Below are 15,337 nucleotides of genomic sequence, written 5' to 3' on the forward strand. Positions count from 1 at the left end.
GTAGCTGCGATCCGCGGCACCTAAGAGGTTAACTACCGCGGACCGCAGCTGCCGTTCATAGAGGTCGGGAGCCGGCTATGTGATTCTGCAGCCAGCTCCCGCCTCCTGTATTTGAATTAATGAAAGACTCATCTTCATTGGTGGCGCAGCGGCCACAGCCCCTCCCCTCCTCTTGTCTTCCGTCCTGTCATTGGAGGCAGCGGCAGCAGCATCACAGGGGGAGGAGACACTGCTTCCTTCTCCCCTGTGCTGCGGAGGGAACACAGAACGCGCTGAGAGCAGCGCGTTCTGTGTTCCCAATACGTTATCGGTATATCGGCAAAATAGATGCCGATACCGATAACGTTCAAAATCCTCAATATCGGCCGATAATATCGGCCAAACCGATAATCGGTCGATCCCTACCTAAAAATATTTTTCACCCTGCACGATTTGATGCCGGGGGGGGGGGGGCCTGTCGCAGGCGGGGGGGGCGTTGCGGGAGGCGGGTGGTGCGGCAGGCGGGATCGCGATCCCCCGCCAGCCTCCCCTTGAAAATTCGTTGGCTTCTAGTGGGTTATACCAGGGTGCCAGCACATTGCTGACACCCTGGTATAAACGGCTGACATCTGTGCAGATGTCAGCCGTTTAACCCTTTCCGTACGGACCGCTGTATGGAAAAATGTAACTGTCATCGGTCAGGGAGCTCCCTCCCTCTCCATCGGGGGGCTGCTGTGCCTTTGCAGCCCCCCGATGGAGAGGGAGAGAGCCCCCCCGACAGCCCCCCTCAGCCCTGTGCTTACCCTTCCCCGTCTGCGAAGTTGTGGCAGACGGGGAAGGTTCCCATGGCAACAGGACGCCTACTCAGGCGTCCTGCTGTCCATGGTGCTGAACAGATCTATGCTAAAAGCATAGATCTGTTCAGTGTAAGTAAAATACAGTACAGAGCCCTATATAGGGTTCTGTACTGTATTATACATACATCAGACCCACTGGATCTTCAAGAACCAAGCGGGTATGGGTCAAAAAAAGTGAAAAAAGTTCAGATAAAAAAAACAAAAAACATTTATCACAGAATAAAAATTAAAAAAAATAAAATACACTACACATATTAGGTATCGCCGTGTCTGTAACGACCTGATCTATAAAACGGTCATGTTAACGGTCAATGAGACCCTACTCAAGATAATCGCCCAAAAACTGAAAAAACTATGGCTCTTAGACTATGGAAACACAAAAACATGATTTATTTATTTTTTGTTTCAAAAATTAAATCATTGTGTAAAACTTACCTAATATGTATACTTTATTTATTTATGTAAGTTTTACACAATGATTTAATTTTTGAAACAAAAAAAAAATAATCAGCTCCAGGAAGATCAAAGAAGGTCTAAAGTTACCTGTGAGTACTGTTACAGTCAGAAGAGGCCTATGTGAAGCCAAGCTATCTGCAAGAAGCCCCACTGTTGAAAAAAAGACATGTGCTGAAGAGGTTACAATTTGCCAAAGAGCACATTGACTGGCCTAAAGAGACATTTTGTGGACTGATGAAAGTAAGATTGTTCTTTTTGGGTCTAGTGGCCGGAGACAGTTTGTCAGACGACCCCCAAACACTGAATTCCAGCCACAGTACACTGTGAAGACAGTGAAGCATGGTGGCTCAAGCATCATGATATGGGGATGTTTCTCATACTACGGTGTTGGGCCTATTTATCGCATACCAGGGATTATGGATCAGTTTGATTACATCAGAATACTTAAAGAGGTCATGCTGCCTTATGCTGAAGAGGAAACGCCCTTTGAAATGGGCGTTCCAACAAGACAATGACCCCAAACACACCAGTAAACGTGCAACATGTTGGTTCCAGACCAACAAGATTGACGTTATGGAGTGGCCAGCCCAATCCCCGGACCTTAATCCAATAGAAAACTTGTGGGTGACATCAAAAATGCAGTTTCTGAGGCAAAACCAAGAAATGGAGAAGCAATGTGGAATGTAGTCCAATCAGCCTGGGCTGGATTACCTGTTCACAGCCAGCCAGAAGTTGGTTGACTCCATGCAACACAGATGTACAGCCGTTCTCAGAAACAGCGGTTATACAACTAAATATATACAACTTCACTAAGTAATTCAAAGGAAAGCAAAATCTTCAAACATTTTTCAGTTTATATAGTGAATGTTTGAGTTTGTAAAGAATACAAACACTGCTATTTTTTTTTGAACAGTCTAATCACTTTTCTTTAATTTTTTTTAGAGGAACAACACAAATTTGATATATTTTTCTTCATGTTTTGATTTGGAATAGAATGTGTCGTGTTCCCAATGCATTTGTGTGTATGGAAATAAAAGCTATTAGAAGGGTTTTGAGCTTTTTTTCACTTTTTTTTTAAACACACACTGCTATTATTTTGAACACAACTGTTTGTCTCTGTCTCCATGATGCATCGTTTCTGCCAGTTTTACATTCTCACCTCTGTGGGAGGGATTTAGCTGTGTGCACCGTCCACTAACATGTATGGACTGAGGGGTAAGCGGTATACAGATGACTCCCTTACTAATCATGGAGTCAGCAGCCACTAGATGCTGCAATGTGTAAAATATGTAGTAGTAACAGGAAATAAAAGGGAGCAGAAAGCTTGAATGATGTAAAAGTAGTGAACACATTTAAATACCAAGTGATGGTGGATATTTAATTGTGGAGCAGACTATTGTCAGGAAGGAAGCGTTCCTTCCTGACAATCGCCTGCTCGTCAATGAAGGTGACCGCTGCTATTACGTGGGGAGGATCGATCACTAAGGCTACTCACTTCTGCTGCGGCACTGCGATCCAGCTGCCAGTTTCTGCAGAGAATGCTGGTAATCGGGTGGACACACACTGCAGCGGTTTTTGTTTGGCCAATTCTCTGCATATTTGTTAGATCTCCAGACCCCATTATAGTTAAGGGGGCCAGCGCGCATTCTGGTTGCATCTGGCAGCGCCAGATCAAGAGAATTCCATCAGACTGTTCTCTGCCGGAACAGCCTGCCAGTATCCATGCTACAGATGTGAAATTAGCCCAATGCCTTAGCTCATCCCCATACAGAATCATTGTTTGCCAGCAGGAGAGACTGTTTAGATGGCACTATCTGCCGCTGGCAAACAATTATTTAGGTGACCGGATAAACGATCCTATTACCCAAGAACGTGCGTTTTGCTTGTCCATCAGGTAATCGTCACTTTTACACCAGCAGAGGATCACTAACTATGTTTGTACGAACGCTCGTTAGCAGTAATCTGGCCTAACATAGTCAGTGTCTGATCTTATTTCACTTGCACCTTTGATCCCAGAATGTTGGATGAAATCCTGCTGTTCAGCAGCATTTTACTTTTTGCCTGTTCTTTTTCTACTGATTGTATATGTATGTTGTCCTGTCTTCTTTTCAGGCATTCAGCCTGCCTTCTGGACAAAGAGCTGTATGTCTTCGGGGGCTGGGACACACCAGTGTGTTACAATGATCTTTATCTTCTTGATCTTGGTGAGTAATTGTGGCTAGTGTTTGACAAAAGAAGTGTGTGCATTTAATCTACACAAGACCACTACCAGAAAAAATAAAATAAAAATTATGAACATTTTTTTAAAATACTTTTTATGTGTAAAAGCAGCAAGACTGAGAAAAAAGATGACACTGTCATTCTGTAATTGTACTGACCAGCAGAATAAAGATAACATGTCATTTTTTCCTGTGGCGTACGCTGCAATAACAAAAAACCCCAAAAGCAATGGTGGAAGTGCTGCCTTTTTCTTTATGTTGCTTTCCTAAAAGTGAAATAAAAAGTGATCAAACAGTTGTATGTACCCCAAATTAGAACCAGTGATAATGCTAACTGAATAGAAAAAAAAAAGCCATGACACCGCTCTATTAAGAGAAAAATAGAAATGTATGGTTCTCTGAGAATAGCTGTACTGGTACCTCAGAGACAGATCAAAAGCAATCAATCCATCAAAATCTTTTCTGCAAAAGCTAAAAGTTGGTCTTTGCCTTCTGAACCTTGCAGAGTACCCAAACAGCAGTCAAATTTGTGGCATTTGTGTACCAAGTAGATCCTGCCTAGCAATTTAAAGGGCGTTTGTGTGTGTGTGTGTGTGTATGTGTGTGTGTCAGATGGAGCAAGCTGGGCAATGAAATCTGTGCAAAAAGTGCAATTTTAATTTTGATTATTGCAAAACCCCTGTGGGGTCAAAATGCTCACTCCACCCCTTAATAAATATGTTGATGGGTGTAGTTTCCACAAGGTCATTTCTCAGGTGTTCCATTTATTTCACTCCAGAGCCTCTACAGTTGTCAGTACAAGATGAATAAATAAATTACCACATTGGGCCTCAAATGCACATGGTGCTCTTATATTCCTGGGCCCTGTTGTATGTCCAGGCAAAAGATTAGGGCCACATCATAATAAGAGGGCTTGATTTTCACACTGGCCACAACATATTGGCTACTGAAAGGGCATATCTGTAGAAAAATAGCATTTGTCACTTTGGTGTCTGCTGGGCTGGGTATTGATTTTGCAAAACACTTGTAGGGTCAAAATGCTCACTACACTACAACAAATGCTGTTGTCGGTGTGTTTACTAGAATAAAAAAAAAACCTGCAGTGTGCCCAAACAGCACTTTATGACCAAATAGGTGGTATTGTCATACTCAGAAACAGGTGCTTTTACCCCTGTGAAAATGAAAAGTCTGCGGATAAAGCAACATTTTATTGCAAGAAAATACACTGCGGCCACTGCCACCAATGACTTTAATACTGCGGGGGGGGGGGGGGGGGGGGGGGGGAAGGACGCAATGCGCCACCAATGATAATTATCTTTTAATACAGGAGGTGGGTACAGCCGGCACCCGCCTCCTGTATTTGTATTAAAATTATCATTGATGGCACAACAGCCAGGCACCTGCTATGCTGGCTGCTTGACTCTGGGGAGGACGCTCAGGAGGAGGAGGAGGCTGCTGCTGTTCGCTGAGCACACTAGCTGAGACGGCGCAGCGGGAAACCCTCCCCTGTCCCTCCTCCTGCTTTAATATTAGCCAGACATTCAGTGGTGCAGGCAGTTTCGGAGCCCGCTCATTTTATTGGGCTCTGCGGCGGCCGCGTCATAAGAGAGAGGGATTCCCTCCCTCCCTCATTCTCCACTGAACATGGTGGCTATGTTTTTTCATAAGTGAGCAGTGCTGGACGCATTATCGGCATATACGCAAGGTTAGATACCGATAACTTTGAAAATCATGAATATTGGCCGATAATATCGGTAAATCCGATAATCTGTCGATCCCTAGTTTCCTCTGTGGGGGTAGTTTCAAGTGTGATATGGCACCCAAAAACCATTCCAGCAAAATCTGCCCTCCAAAGCCAAATAGTGCACCTTCCCTTCTAAACTTGTGCCCATACAGCATTTTACGATTACACATTAGGTGTTACCATATTCAGGAGAAAATGGGTAACAAGCTGGGGTGCTTTTTCTCCTGTTACTCCTTGTGGAAATTAAAAACACTTAAATTTTTCTGTTTCACAGCCAAGTGTTTCGAAATTCTGTGAAACGCCTGTTGGGTCAAAGTGCTAACTACACACCTATATAAATTTATTGAGTAGTGTAGTTTCCAAACTGTGGTCACTTTCCAGGGACTTTCACTGAAGGGGTGCCTTAGGGTCTATTCAACTGTGACAATGCTCCCTAAAACCATTCCAGAAAAATCTGCTGTCCTAAAACCATCAGGTGCACCTTCCCTACTGAATCCTGCAGTGTTCCCATACAGCAGATTATGAACACACACGGGGTGTTTCTGTAACCTGCAGAATCAGGCTAGCAAATATTGATTTGTTTTGCTGTTAATCTTTGCTGTGTTACAGAGAAAAATTGATTAAAATAGAAAATCTGCAAAAAAAGTGACTTTTTAAATGTTATCTCCATTTTGCTTTAATTTTTACGGAATACCTAAAGGGTTAACAGTGTGTAAAAATGGGGGGTGGTCTCTTATGGAAGCCCTTCAAAGTCACCTCAGAACTAACTTGATCCTTGGTCACTTTTGAAAAACTGATTCTAAAATTCTAAGCCTTCTAATGTAACATAGTAACATAGTACATAAGGCCAAAAAAGACATTTGTCCATGCAGTTCGGCCTGTTATCCTGCAAGTTGATCCAGAGGAAGGCAAAAAACCCTGTGAGGTAGAAGCCAATTTTCTCCACTTTAGGGGAATAAAAAATTCCTTCCCGACTCCAATCATGCAATCAGAATAACTCCCTGGATCAACGACCCCTCTCTAGTAGCTATAGCCTGTAATATTATTACACTCCAGAAATACATCCAGGCCCCTCTTGAATTCCTTTATTGTACTCCCCATCACCACCTCCTCAGGCAGAGAGTTCCATAGTCTCACTGCTCTTACCGTAAAGAATCCTCTTCTATGTTTGTGTACAAACCTTCTTTCCTCCAGATGCAGAGGATGTCCCCTCGTCACAGTCCTGGGGATAAATAGATGATGGGAGAGATCTCTGTACTGACCCCTGATATATTTATACATATTAATTAGATCCCCCCTCAGTCGTCTTTTTTCTAAAGTGAATAACCCTAATTTTGATAATCTTTCAGGGTACTGTAGTTGCCCCATTCCAGTAATTACTTTAGTTGCCCTCCTCTGGACCCTCTCCAGCTCTGCTTTGTCTGCCTTGTTTACAGGAGCCCAGAACTGTACATAGTACTCCATGTGTGGTCTGACTAGTGATTTAGTAAAGTGGAAGGACTATGTTCTTATCACGGGCATCTATGCCCCTTCTGATGCAACCCATAATCTTATTGGCCTTGGCAGCAGCTGCCTGACACTGTTTTTTGCAGCTTAGTTTGCTGTTTATTAAAATTCCTAGATCCTTTTCCATGTCAGTGTTACAGAGTGTTTTACCATTTAGTATGTACGGGTGACTTGCATTTTTCCTTCCCATGTGCATAACTTTACATTTATCAGTGTTAAACCTCATCTGCTATTTATCTGCCCAAGCCTCCAATCTATCCAGATCGCTCTGTAGTAGTATACTGTCCTCATCAGTGTAAATTACTTTACACAGTTTAGTGTCATCTGCGAAAATTGATACTTTACTATGCAAGCCTTCTACAAGATCATTAATAAATATATTGAAGAGAATAGGGCCCAATACTGACCCCTGAGGTACTCCACTAGTGACAGTGACCCAATCTGAGTGTGTACCGTTAAAAACCACCCTCTGTTTTCTATCACTCAGCCAGTTACTTACCCACATACAGATGTTTTCTCCCAGTCAGATGTTTTCTTCTAAAAAATAAAAATGTAATTTGCAAAATGATGCTAACGTGAAGTAGACATATGGGGAATGTTAAAACTATTTTGTGAGGTATTACTATCTGTCTTGAAAGCAGAGAAATTCAAATTTAGAAAATTGCAAATTTTGCCAAATTTTTTGTAAATTTTGGACAAGAATAGAACATGTTCTATATTTTTTCAGGAGCTGCAGACTGGAAGATCGGTGGCGCGCTCCGGAAATGCGGATGCGGACAGCACACTGTGCTGTCCGCATCTCTTCCGGCCCCATAGAGCATGAATGGGTCCGGATTCGTTCCGCAACGTTGCGGAACGGATCCGGACCCATTCTACGGACGTGTGAATGGACCCTTAGACAGTTGGTGGAAGTCATATAATAAGGAGCTGATCTGCAAACAGACAGAATATCGCTGGAGGTCCCAGCAGCATGACACTTATTATCTTTGATGGACCCTTTGCTTTAAGGGTGTTGTCTACTTTAGGTGATCTCATTATTAAAATCCTTGAATCTAAATTTCTGTACCATCTGTTATTTTGCTGCCAGGACTTATGGAGTTCTCCCCAGTTGAAGTGAATGGAAGCTCCCCCACACCCCGCTGGTAAGTGACTTTGAATTTAGAGTTACCACCACCAACCTATAGGATGCCTCAAAATGTCTTTGGCTTCTTTGGAGTTGTCCCCTTGTTGATGCCAGTTAAGTGCAGGACGTGAGAGCTGAGGCCACTGGCTGCAGTGGTCATTTGCCAACATGGCAAAAACAGCTGGTGTCAGACCACCATCGATTTGATATTGATGACCTACCCTGAGGCTAGGCCATCAGTATCTATGTAACGGAAGATATCTTTAACCTCCTCCACGCATTATCACTAGGGATGAGCGAATTTCATATTTTGAGGTTCGTGTTGTGGTATTTACTGAATTGCCGTTACCACGGACCATAATGCAATTCCATAAGGGAATGCCTTTAGAGGCATTACTTTATTCATTCTGTTATAATAGAAGTCTATGGGCTGCATAACTGATCCGTCCCGTTTACGTTAGGCTGGAGTCCTCTCCTGCATGTATGTGATGGTGATCTTGTGGCACACAAAGCTCTGCCCACGCTGAATGACAGCTGGAAATGGTAGCTATCCTCAAACACTAATAGCTGGAATCGGAGAAAGTGCTTATCCAGACAGTTTAACCATTTCTGTACCACAACAAACGAAGATCTTGGTTGGGAAGGGACTTCTTTTGGTTCTGTTCCTGTCAGCCTGGAAATTTGACACAGCCCATAGCTTAATAAAGGTCCCGAAGCTTTATAATATGTCCCAACAGATACCGAAGTATTTTGGCACGTTACAGTACATTGAGGGTGTTTTTTTTTTTTTTTTTTTTTTTTGCATTAACAGTAGTAGTTACCAAAGGAAATAAAAAGTAATTTTTTTTTTTTAAGTGTGAACACCATAAAAAAATTGAGAAACCATTATTAGAAAGGTGATTTTATACATTCCCCCTACTAAAACAATCAGATACGTAAAATTTTTAAATGTTGCTATATATTTATCTGAAAATGATGGTTATAAAAATGGCTTGTACTGTAAACAACAAAAAATTAAAATAAAAAATCAACTTGCCTCTCCTGCTCCAGACGCCGCTCCTTACATCCAGAGCTATTCTTCCTGCTGTGCACTTTGCTGTGCTTCTTCACGCTGTGCGCAGTCACAGCACAGCGAGTGGCCGAGAACCAGAAAGTGGTGACTACAGAGCCAGGGGAGCGCTGCATTCACCGCTTCCCGTTCTGTTGTACTAATGAGTATTTGCCCCATAAGACGTGCTGACATTTCTCCTCCCCACTTTGTGGGGAGGAGTGCATCTTATAGGGTGAAAATTATGGTATGTTGTCTTAAAAGATTAGAGAGAGATGCTGTGTATGCAGCGGTCTCAAATGTTATATTGTTAAGCCGCCAGTGATAGACCACCACACATAGCGGAGGAGCGCAGCTGCTGGCAGGATGTAAAGGTAAGTATTCTCTGCTTCCCGCACAGCGCTCACTCCCCTCTGCAGAGGCTCCGCTGCCACCAATGATTGAATACATACTGGCCACAGCACGTTCCTAGGGGAATGCATGACTTTGATAATGTAATGACACTGATTCCATATAATGTTAATCCTGAACTACCAATGATTATTAGTGAGGCACAGTGCAGGCACCAGAAGACGGGGCTTTTAGCCCTGTCAATCGAAGGGTAGGGGGAAGTGAATAGAGCAATGAAGGTGGTATCAGTAGCAGTGATAAAGAAAAAAATGTGTAAAAAAGGGTGTTACTCAAATAAATAATTTTGGATATATATCCAAAATTTGTGAATAACTACACAGCGCCAGAGAGGGACAGATCACCTGTGGGGTTAGAAGAGGGAGGCTGCCTGTGTGGCTATAAGTGTAGAGAAACTACACATCAGAACGGAATAATAAGATACAAAATTAAAAAGCGGAGTGATAACCACTATATGGCACCAAACCCTCAGTGAATTTCAAAGAGAGAAGTATTAAACCCATAAATAAGTAAATAAATAGAAGGGAATATATTGCCTGTGTCCAGAAGGAAACATACACCCTCCAATGGTTAGGCAAAGGGGATAAAAGAATAAGGTAAAAAGGATTATAGTTTAAAAGTAATGTATTATGTACAAGTAATAATTCACTTTACTGGGGGAGGTGGTCTGTAGGATAAAGCTCAAGACACCTGCAGACTCACCCTCTCCCACCGGGATCTCTTGTACTATCAGGAATAACGGCAGCCCTCGGATGGTGCTTCTGATTCCTTTACTGGTATCGCAAGCAGCTCAATGCGTTTCGGGGGTGTTACCACAAACCCCCTTCTTCAGGAGCATTAAAAATACACATAAACATAACCATGAAACAACTAAATTGCATCTCACCTGTAGGGCTCAGAACAGGAAGGGACCTAAAAGTGGGACCGGAAGCAAGGTGGAGAATACATCACTTCTGGTCTCTTAGAGTTATACCGATCGTGTGTTCCACAGTGGAACGCATATAAATGAATATATAAATCTAAAGTTGTTGTCATCCATGATAGGGAATGGAATCATAATAATACATCTACCTAGTGGTCGGTTGTAAGGGAAAGTGTTCCCTACTCTGTCCGAGTTAACTGCGAGGGCAGAAAATGAAGAACTTCCTGTTCCACTAGTGTGGAATGCAAGTGTAGAACGCACTTGAGGGATGTGGCGTGAGACGCACGCCTAAGGCATTGGTGCGTTCCATCTGCTGGGAAGTGTGTAAGGCTAAAAAGATCTTGGAGCACTAGGTTGGGGACTACTTACTAATAAAAGGGAAGAAAATATAAATGTCCCCCACCTAGTGCTCCAAGTTCTTTTTAGCCTTACACACCTCCCAGCAGATGAAACGCACCAATGCCTTTGGCGTGCGTCTCACAAGTGCGTTCTACACTTGCGTTCCACACTAGTGGAACCGGAAGTTATTCATCTTCTGGCCTCGCACTTAACTCGGACAGAGTAGGGAACACTTTCCCTTACAACCGACCACTAGGTAGATGTATTATTATGATTCCATTCCCTATCATGGATGACAACAACTTTAGATTTATATATTTATTTATATGCGTTCCACTGTTGAACACACGATCGGAACTCTAAGAAACCAGAAGTGATGTATTCTCCACCTTGCTTCCGGTCCCACTTACCAGGAACGAAGTTTAGACGGGATTTTAGGTCCCTTCCTGTTCTGAGCCCTACAGGTGAGATGCAATTTTGTTGTTTTATGGTTATGTTATGTATGTGTATTTTTAATGCTACTGAAGAAAGGGGTTTGTGGTAACACCCCTGAAACGCGTTGAGCTGCTTGTGATACCGGTAAAGGAATCTATATCAGAAGCACCATCCGAGGGCTGCTGTTATTCCTAAAATACTGCAAACGATCCCGGTGGGTGAGTCTGCAGGTGTCTTGAGCTTTAGGCTACATCTACACAACGACATTTGTCGCACTAATGTCGCGCGACAATTTTTATAATGGCAGTCTATGGTGTCGCACTGCAACATACTGCGACGCAACAGTCGCAGAAAATCCATTCGAGATGGATTTTTCTGCAACTGTTGCGTCGCAGTATGTTGCAGTGCGACACCATAGACTGCCATTATAAAAATTGTCGCGCGACATTAGTGCGACAAAATGTTGCGCTACAAATGTTGCAGTGTAGTTGTGCCCTATCTGTCGCGCGACAAATGTCGTCGTGTAGACCTAGCCTTATCCTACAGACCCCCTCCCCAGTAAAGTGAGTTATTACTTGTACATAATACATTACTTTTATACTATAATCCTTTTTACCTTATTCCTTTATCCCCTTTGCCTAACCATTGGAGGGTGTATTTTTCCTTCTGGACACATGCAATAATTACCCTTCTATTTATTTACTTATTTATGGGTTTAATACTGCTCTCTTTGAAATTCACTGAGGGTTTGTCGCCATATAGTGGTTATCACTCCGCTTTTTAATTTTGTATCTTATTATTCTGATCAGTAGCAGTGCTCAGTGTTACAGCCTGCCCCTTGGTGCTCCAGCTGCCTGATTTGCATAAAGATAAAAATCCTCATCTCCACAACGCTGCAACCTACAAAGGTAAATAAATTATCATTTTAATCAGCATGATCAACACTACCAGGCTCATTGATAGGCTTATTAGGGCTGATCATGCTGACAGAGGCTCTTTAATTATAAGCCATTTTGTACCTGGTTTGTTCAGTAAACATTTTAATTGTCCAGTCATTCTGGACAAGCAGTAATCTATTTTGTACTGTGCTCTGTATATGGCATTATTAAATTATTCTTTCAGCATTTGAACCATTTACAGTTTGAACTAATACTACTGGATAATATGACCTTTTATACCTGGAGATATGGTGGCATATAGCTTTTTTTTTTTTCTCTCTCTCTCTTCGCCCACATAGTGACATTGTGTGACTTATGCATGGATATTCTGATCATTCTCATATACCCTTTCCTTCTAGCTGGCATTCTGCAGCCTCTGTGTCCAGTTCCCGTTTCCTAATCCATGGTGGTTATGATGGAAACCAGGCTCTTAATGACACTTACATATTCAATACAGGTAATTTATAGATATGTATTTGTGGAAATGTTTACAACAGTACTAACAAACACTTTTTTAATGTTAAGATGGTCGTATTTGTGTCTTTATATTTGCAACTGCTTTTATATTTGGAGATGTCAATATAATACTACCAAACTGTATATCTTACAGAATGCATTGGGTATACGTTACATTAATTTGGAATATGTTTTTTTCCTTTTACAGTAACAAAAACTTGGACTACATTGGTCCATAATTCACTGCCATGTTCTCCTCGGGCTGGTTATTCTATGTTGTCCCTCCCTCGAGTGAAGGGTGATGATGAGGAAACTACCCCTAATGAGCTTCTCATCTTTGGAGGAGGAGACAATGAGGGCCAGTTCTACAGTGATACCGTCAGGCTGCAGATATCGGATATCCTTGATTACTAGCGTCTTATGTGTGGATTTCCTTTTACATTACTAACATTTCTGAATTTTTCTTTTAAGTGTATATTTATAATGGTGATTGTAAATAGTTTTAATATATAGGTTTCATTCAGAAGGTTGCTTTCTGAAATAAAAAGCAGAAATTTTCCAGATGTACCATGTACCAAAATGTGTCAATAAAAATTAACATAGTATTTTCATTTCTCCCACGGCAGCATAACAGAGAGGATCCACCCCAGGGACAGGAAACCTGCAGAATAAAAAGGTGGAGCCTCTCTCCAACGTCAGTGGTTTCCTGTCCCTGGAGCGGGAAACTTGCAGTTTTTCCTTTCTGGTACCGCTAGCCTAGGAGATCACAGAAATGTTCTGGAGGGCTATGTGGAAATACCTGCCGGGGTCTATTGCCCATAGTTTTGGGCTGACAGGACCCTAGGAACCAGGGGGGGGGGGGGGGGGGGTGACATTTGAAGCCCAGATCCATGGTTAAGAGGAAGCCGCCCAGAGGGGTATTGCATTCCACCGCATGCAGCACGGGTCCATGGAGGGTCTGCCTCATGGGAACATGTATTTCAGTGCATTCTCCGGAATGCGGATCAGACGAGGAAGAAGGAGCCTAGATCATGCAGCTCCCATGGCTGTGAAAGAAGGTACTCCTTATAATGACTCTACTTAAGTTACACAGCAAATATTGGGTCGTCTTCCTCATGGCTTCATGGCTTTGGGGCCTGATTGTCTTCCTCATGGCTTTGGGGCCTGTCTGCCTGCCTCTTGGCTTTGGAAGGACTGAATGACTGGCTTCAGGCTTTCTTGCCTGAACATCTGTCATGTTGGTTTTTCTGATTACTGATGCCTATATGGCTAAAGGTCTTTCCATATACTGTATGCCTGCTTTGTGGATTGTCTTGCATTTTTTTTTGTGTAGGTCGGCTGAACGCCTGTAGCAACTTTTGGCTGGGCGGATTGACGCATGTTGCGTCTATACTTCTTTGGCTTGCCCCTACCACATCTGACTGGTCGGCTGAATACCTGTAGCTTTTATGCCTGGTCGATGAATGCGTGTGAGCCTGTGCCTGTCTGGCTGGCTGCCTTTTGAGCCTGTGCCTGTCTGGCTGGCTGGCTGCCTTTTGAGCCTGTGCCTGTCTGGCTGGCTGGCTGCCTTTTGAGCTTGTGCCTGTCTGGCTGGCTGGCTGGCTGCCTTTTGAGCCTGTGCCTGTCTGGCTGGCTGGCTGGCTGCCTTTTGAGCCTGTGCCTGTCTGGCTGGCTGCCTTTTGAGCCTGTGTCTGGCTGGCTGCCTTTTGAGCCTGTGTCTGTCTGGCTGCCTTTTGAGCCTGTGTCTGTCTGGCTGCCTTTTGAGCCTGTGCCTGTCTGTCTGTCTGGCTGCCTTTTGAGCCTGTGCCTGTCTGTCTGTCTGGCTGCCTTTTGAGCCTGTGCCTGTCTGTCTGTCTGGCTGCCTTTTGAGCCTGTGCCTGTCTGGCTGGCTGCCTTTTGAGCCTGTGCCTGTCTGTCTGGCTGGCTGCCTTTTGAGCCTGTGCCTGTCTGTCTGGCTGGCTGCCTTTTGAGCCTGTGCCTGTCTGTCTGGCTGGCTGGCTGCCTTTTGAGCCTGTGTCTGGCTGGCTGCCTTTTGAGCCTGTGCCTGTCTGGCTGCCTTTTGAGCCTGTGCCTGTCTGTCTGGCTGCCTTTTGAGCCTGTGCCTGTCTGTCTGTCTGGCTGCCTTTTGAGCCTGTGCCTGTCTGTCTGGCTGGCTGCCTTTTGAGCCTGTGCCTGTCTGTCTGGCTGGCTGCCTTTTGAGCCTGTGCCTGTCTGTCTGGCTGGCTGCCTTTTGAGCCTGTGCCTGTCTGTCTGGCTGGCTGCCTTTTGAGCCTGTGTCTGGCTGGCTGCCTTTTGAGCCTGTGTCTGGCTGGCTGCCTTTTGAGCCTGTGTCTGGCTGGCTGCCTTTTGAGCCTGTGTCTGGCTGGCTGCCTTTTGAGCCTGTGCCTGTCTGTCTGTCTGGCTGCCTTTTGAGCCTGTGTCTGGCTGGCTGCCTTTTGAGCCTGTGTCTGGCTGGCTGCCTTTTGAGCCTGTGCCTGTCTGGCTGCCTTTTGAGCCTGTGCCTGTCTGTCTGGCTGCCTTTTGAGCCTGTGCCTGTCTGTCTGTCTGGCTGCCTTTTGAGCCTGTGCCTGTCTGTCTGTCTGGCTGCCTTTTGAGCCTGTGCCTGTCTGTCTGGCTGGCTGCCTTTTGAGCCTGTGCCTGTCTGTCTGGCTGGCTGCCTTTTGAGCCTGTGCCTGTCTGTCTGGCTGGCTGCCTTTTGAGCCTGTGCCTGTCTGTCTGGCTGGCTGCCTTTTGAGCCTGTGCCTGTCTGTCTGGCTGCCTTTTGAGCCTGTGTCTGGCTGGCTGCCTTTTGAGCCTGTGTCTGGCTGGCTGCCTTTTGAGCCTGTGTCTGGCTGGCTGCCTTTTGAGCCTGTGTCTGGCTGGCTGCCTTTTGAGCCTGTGTCTGGCTGGCTGCCTTTTGAGCCTGTG

At 44.3% G+C, this 15,337-nt stretch overlaps 1 protein-coding gene across 1 annotated transcript in view; it reads left to right on the top strand.

Moving 5' to 3' along the window:
• Positions 1-13,110, top strand: part of LOC120980992 (RING finger protein B-like) — a 50,364-nt gene extending 37,254 nt beyond the window's left edge. Inside the window, exons 8-11 of the mRNA XM_040410428.1 lie at positions 3,405-3,496; positions 7,849-7,903; positions 12,334-12,431; positions 12,639-13,110. Of these exons, the coding sequence (XP_040266362.1) occupies positions 3,405-3,496; positions 7,849-7,903; positions 12,334-12,431; positions 12,639-12,844 (451 nt within the window). The 3' untranslated portion in view covers positions 12,845-13,110. The remainder of the gene's footprint in view (positions 1-3,404; positions 3,497-7,848; positions 7,904-12,333; positions 12,432-12,638) is intronic.
• The last annotated feature ends 2,227 nt before the right edge of the window (positions 13,111-15,337 follow it).

This window comes from Bufo bufo, chromosome 10 (genome assembly GCF_905171765.1).
Source record: "Bufo bufo chromosome 10, aBufBuf1.1, whole genome shotgun sequence".
Taxonomy (NCBI): Eukaryota; Metazoa; Chordata; class Amphibia; order Anura; family Bufonidae; genus Bufo; species Bufo bufo.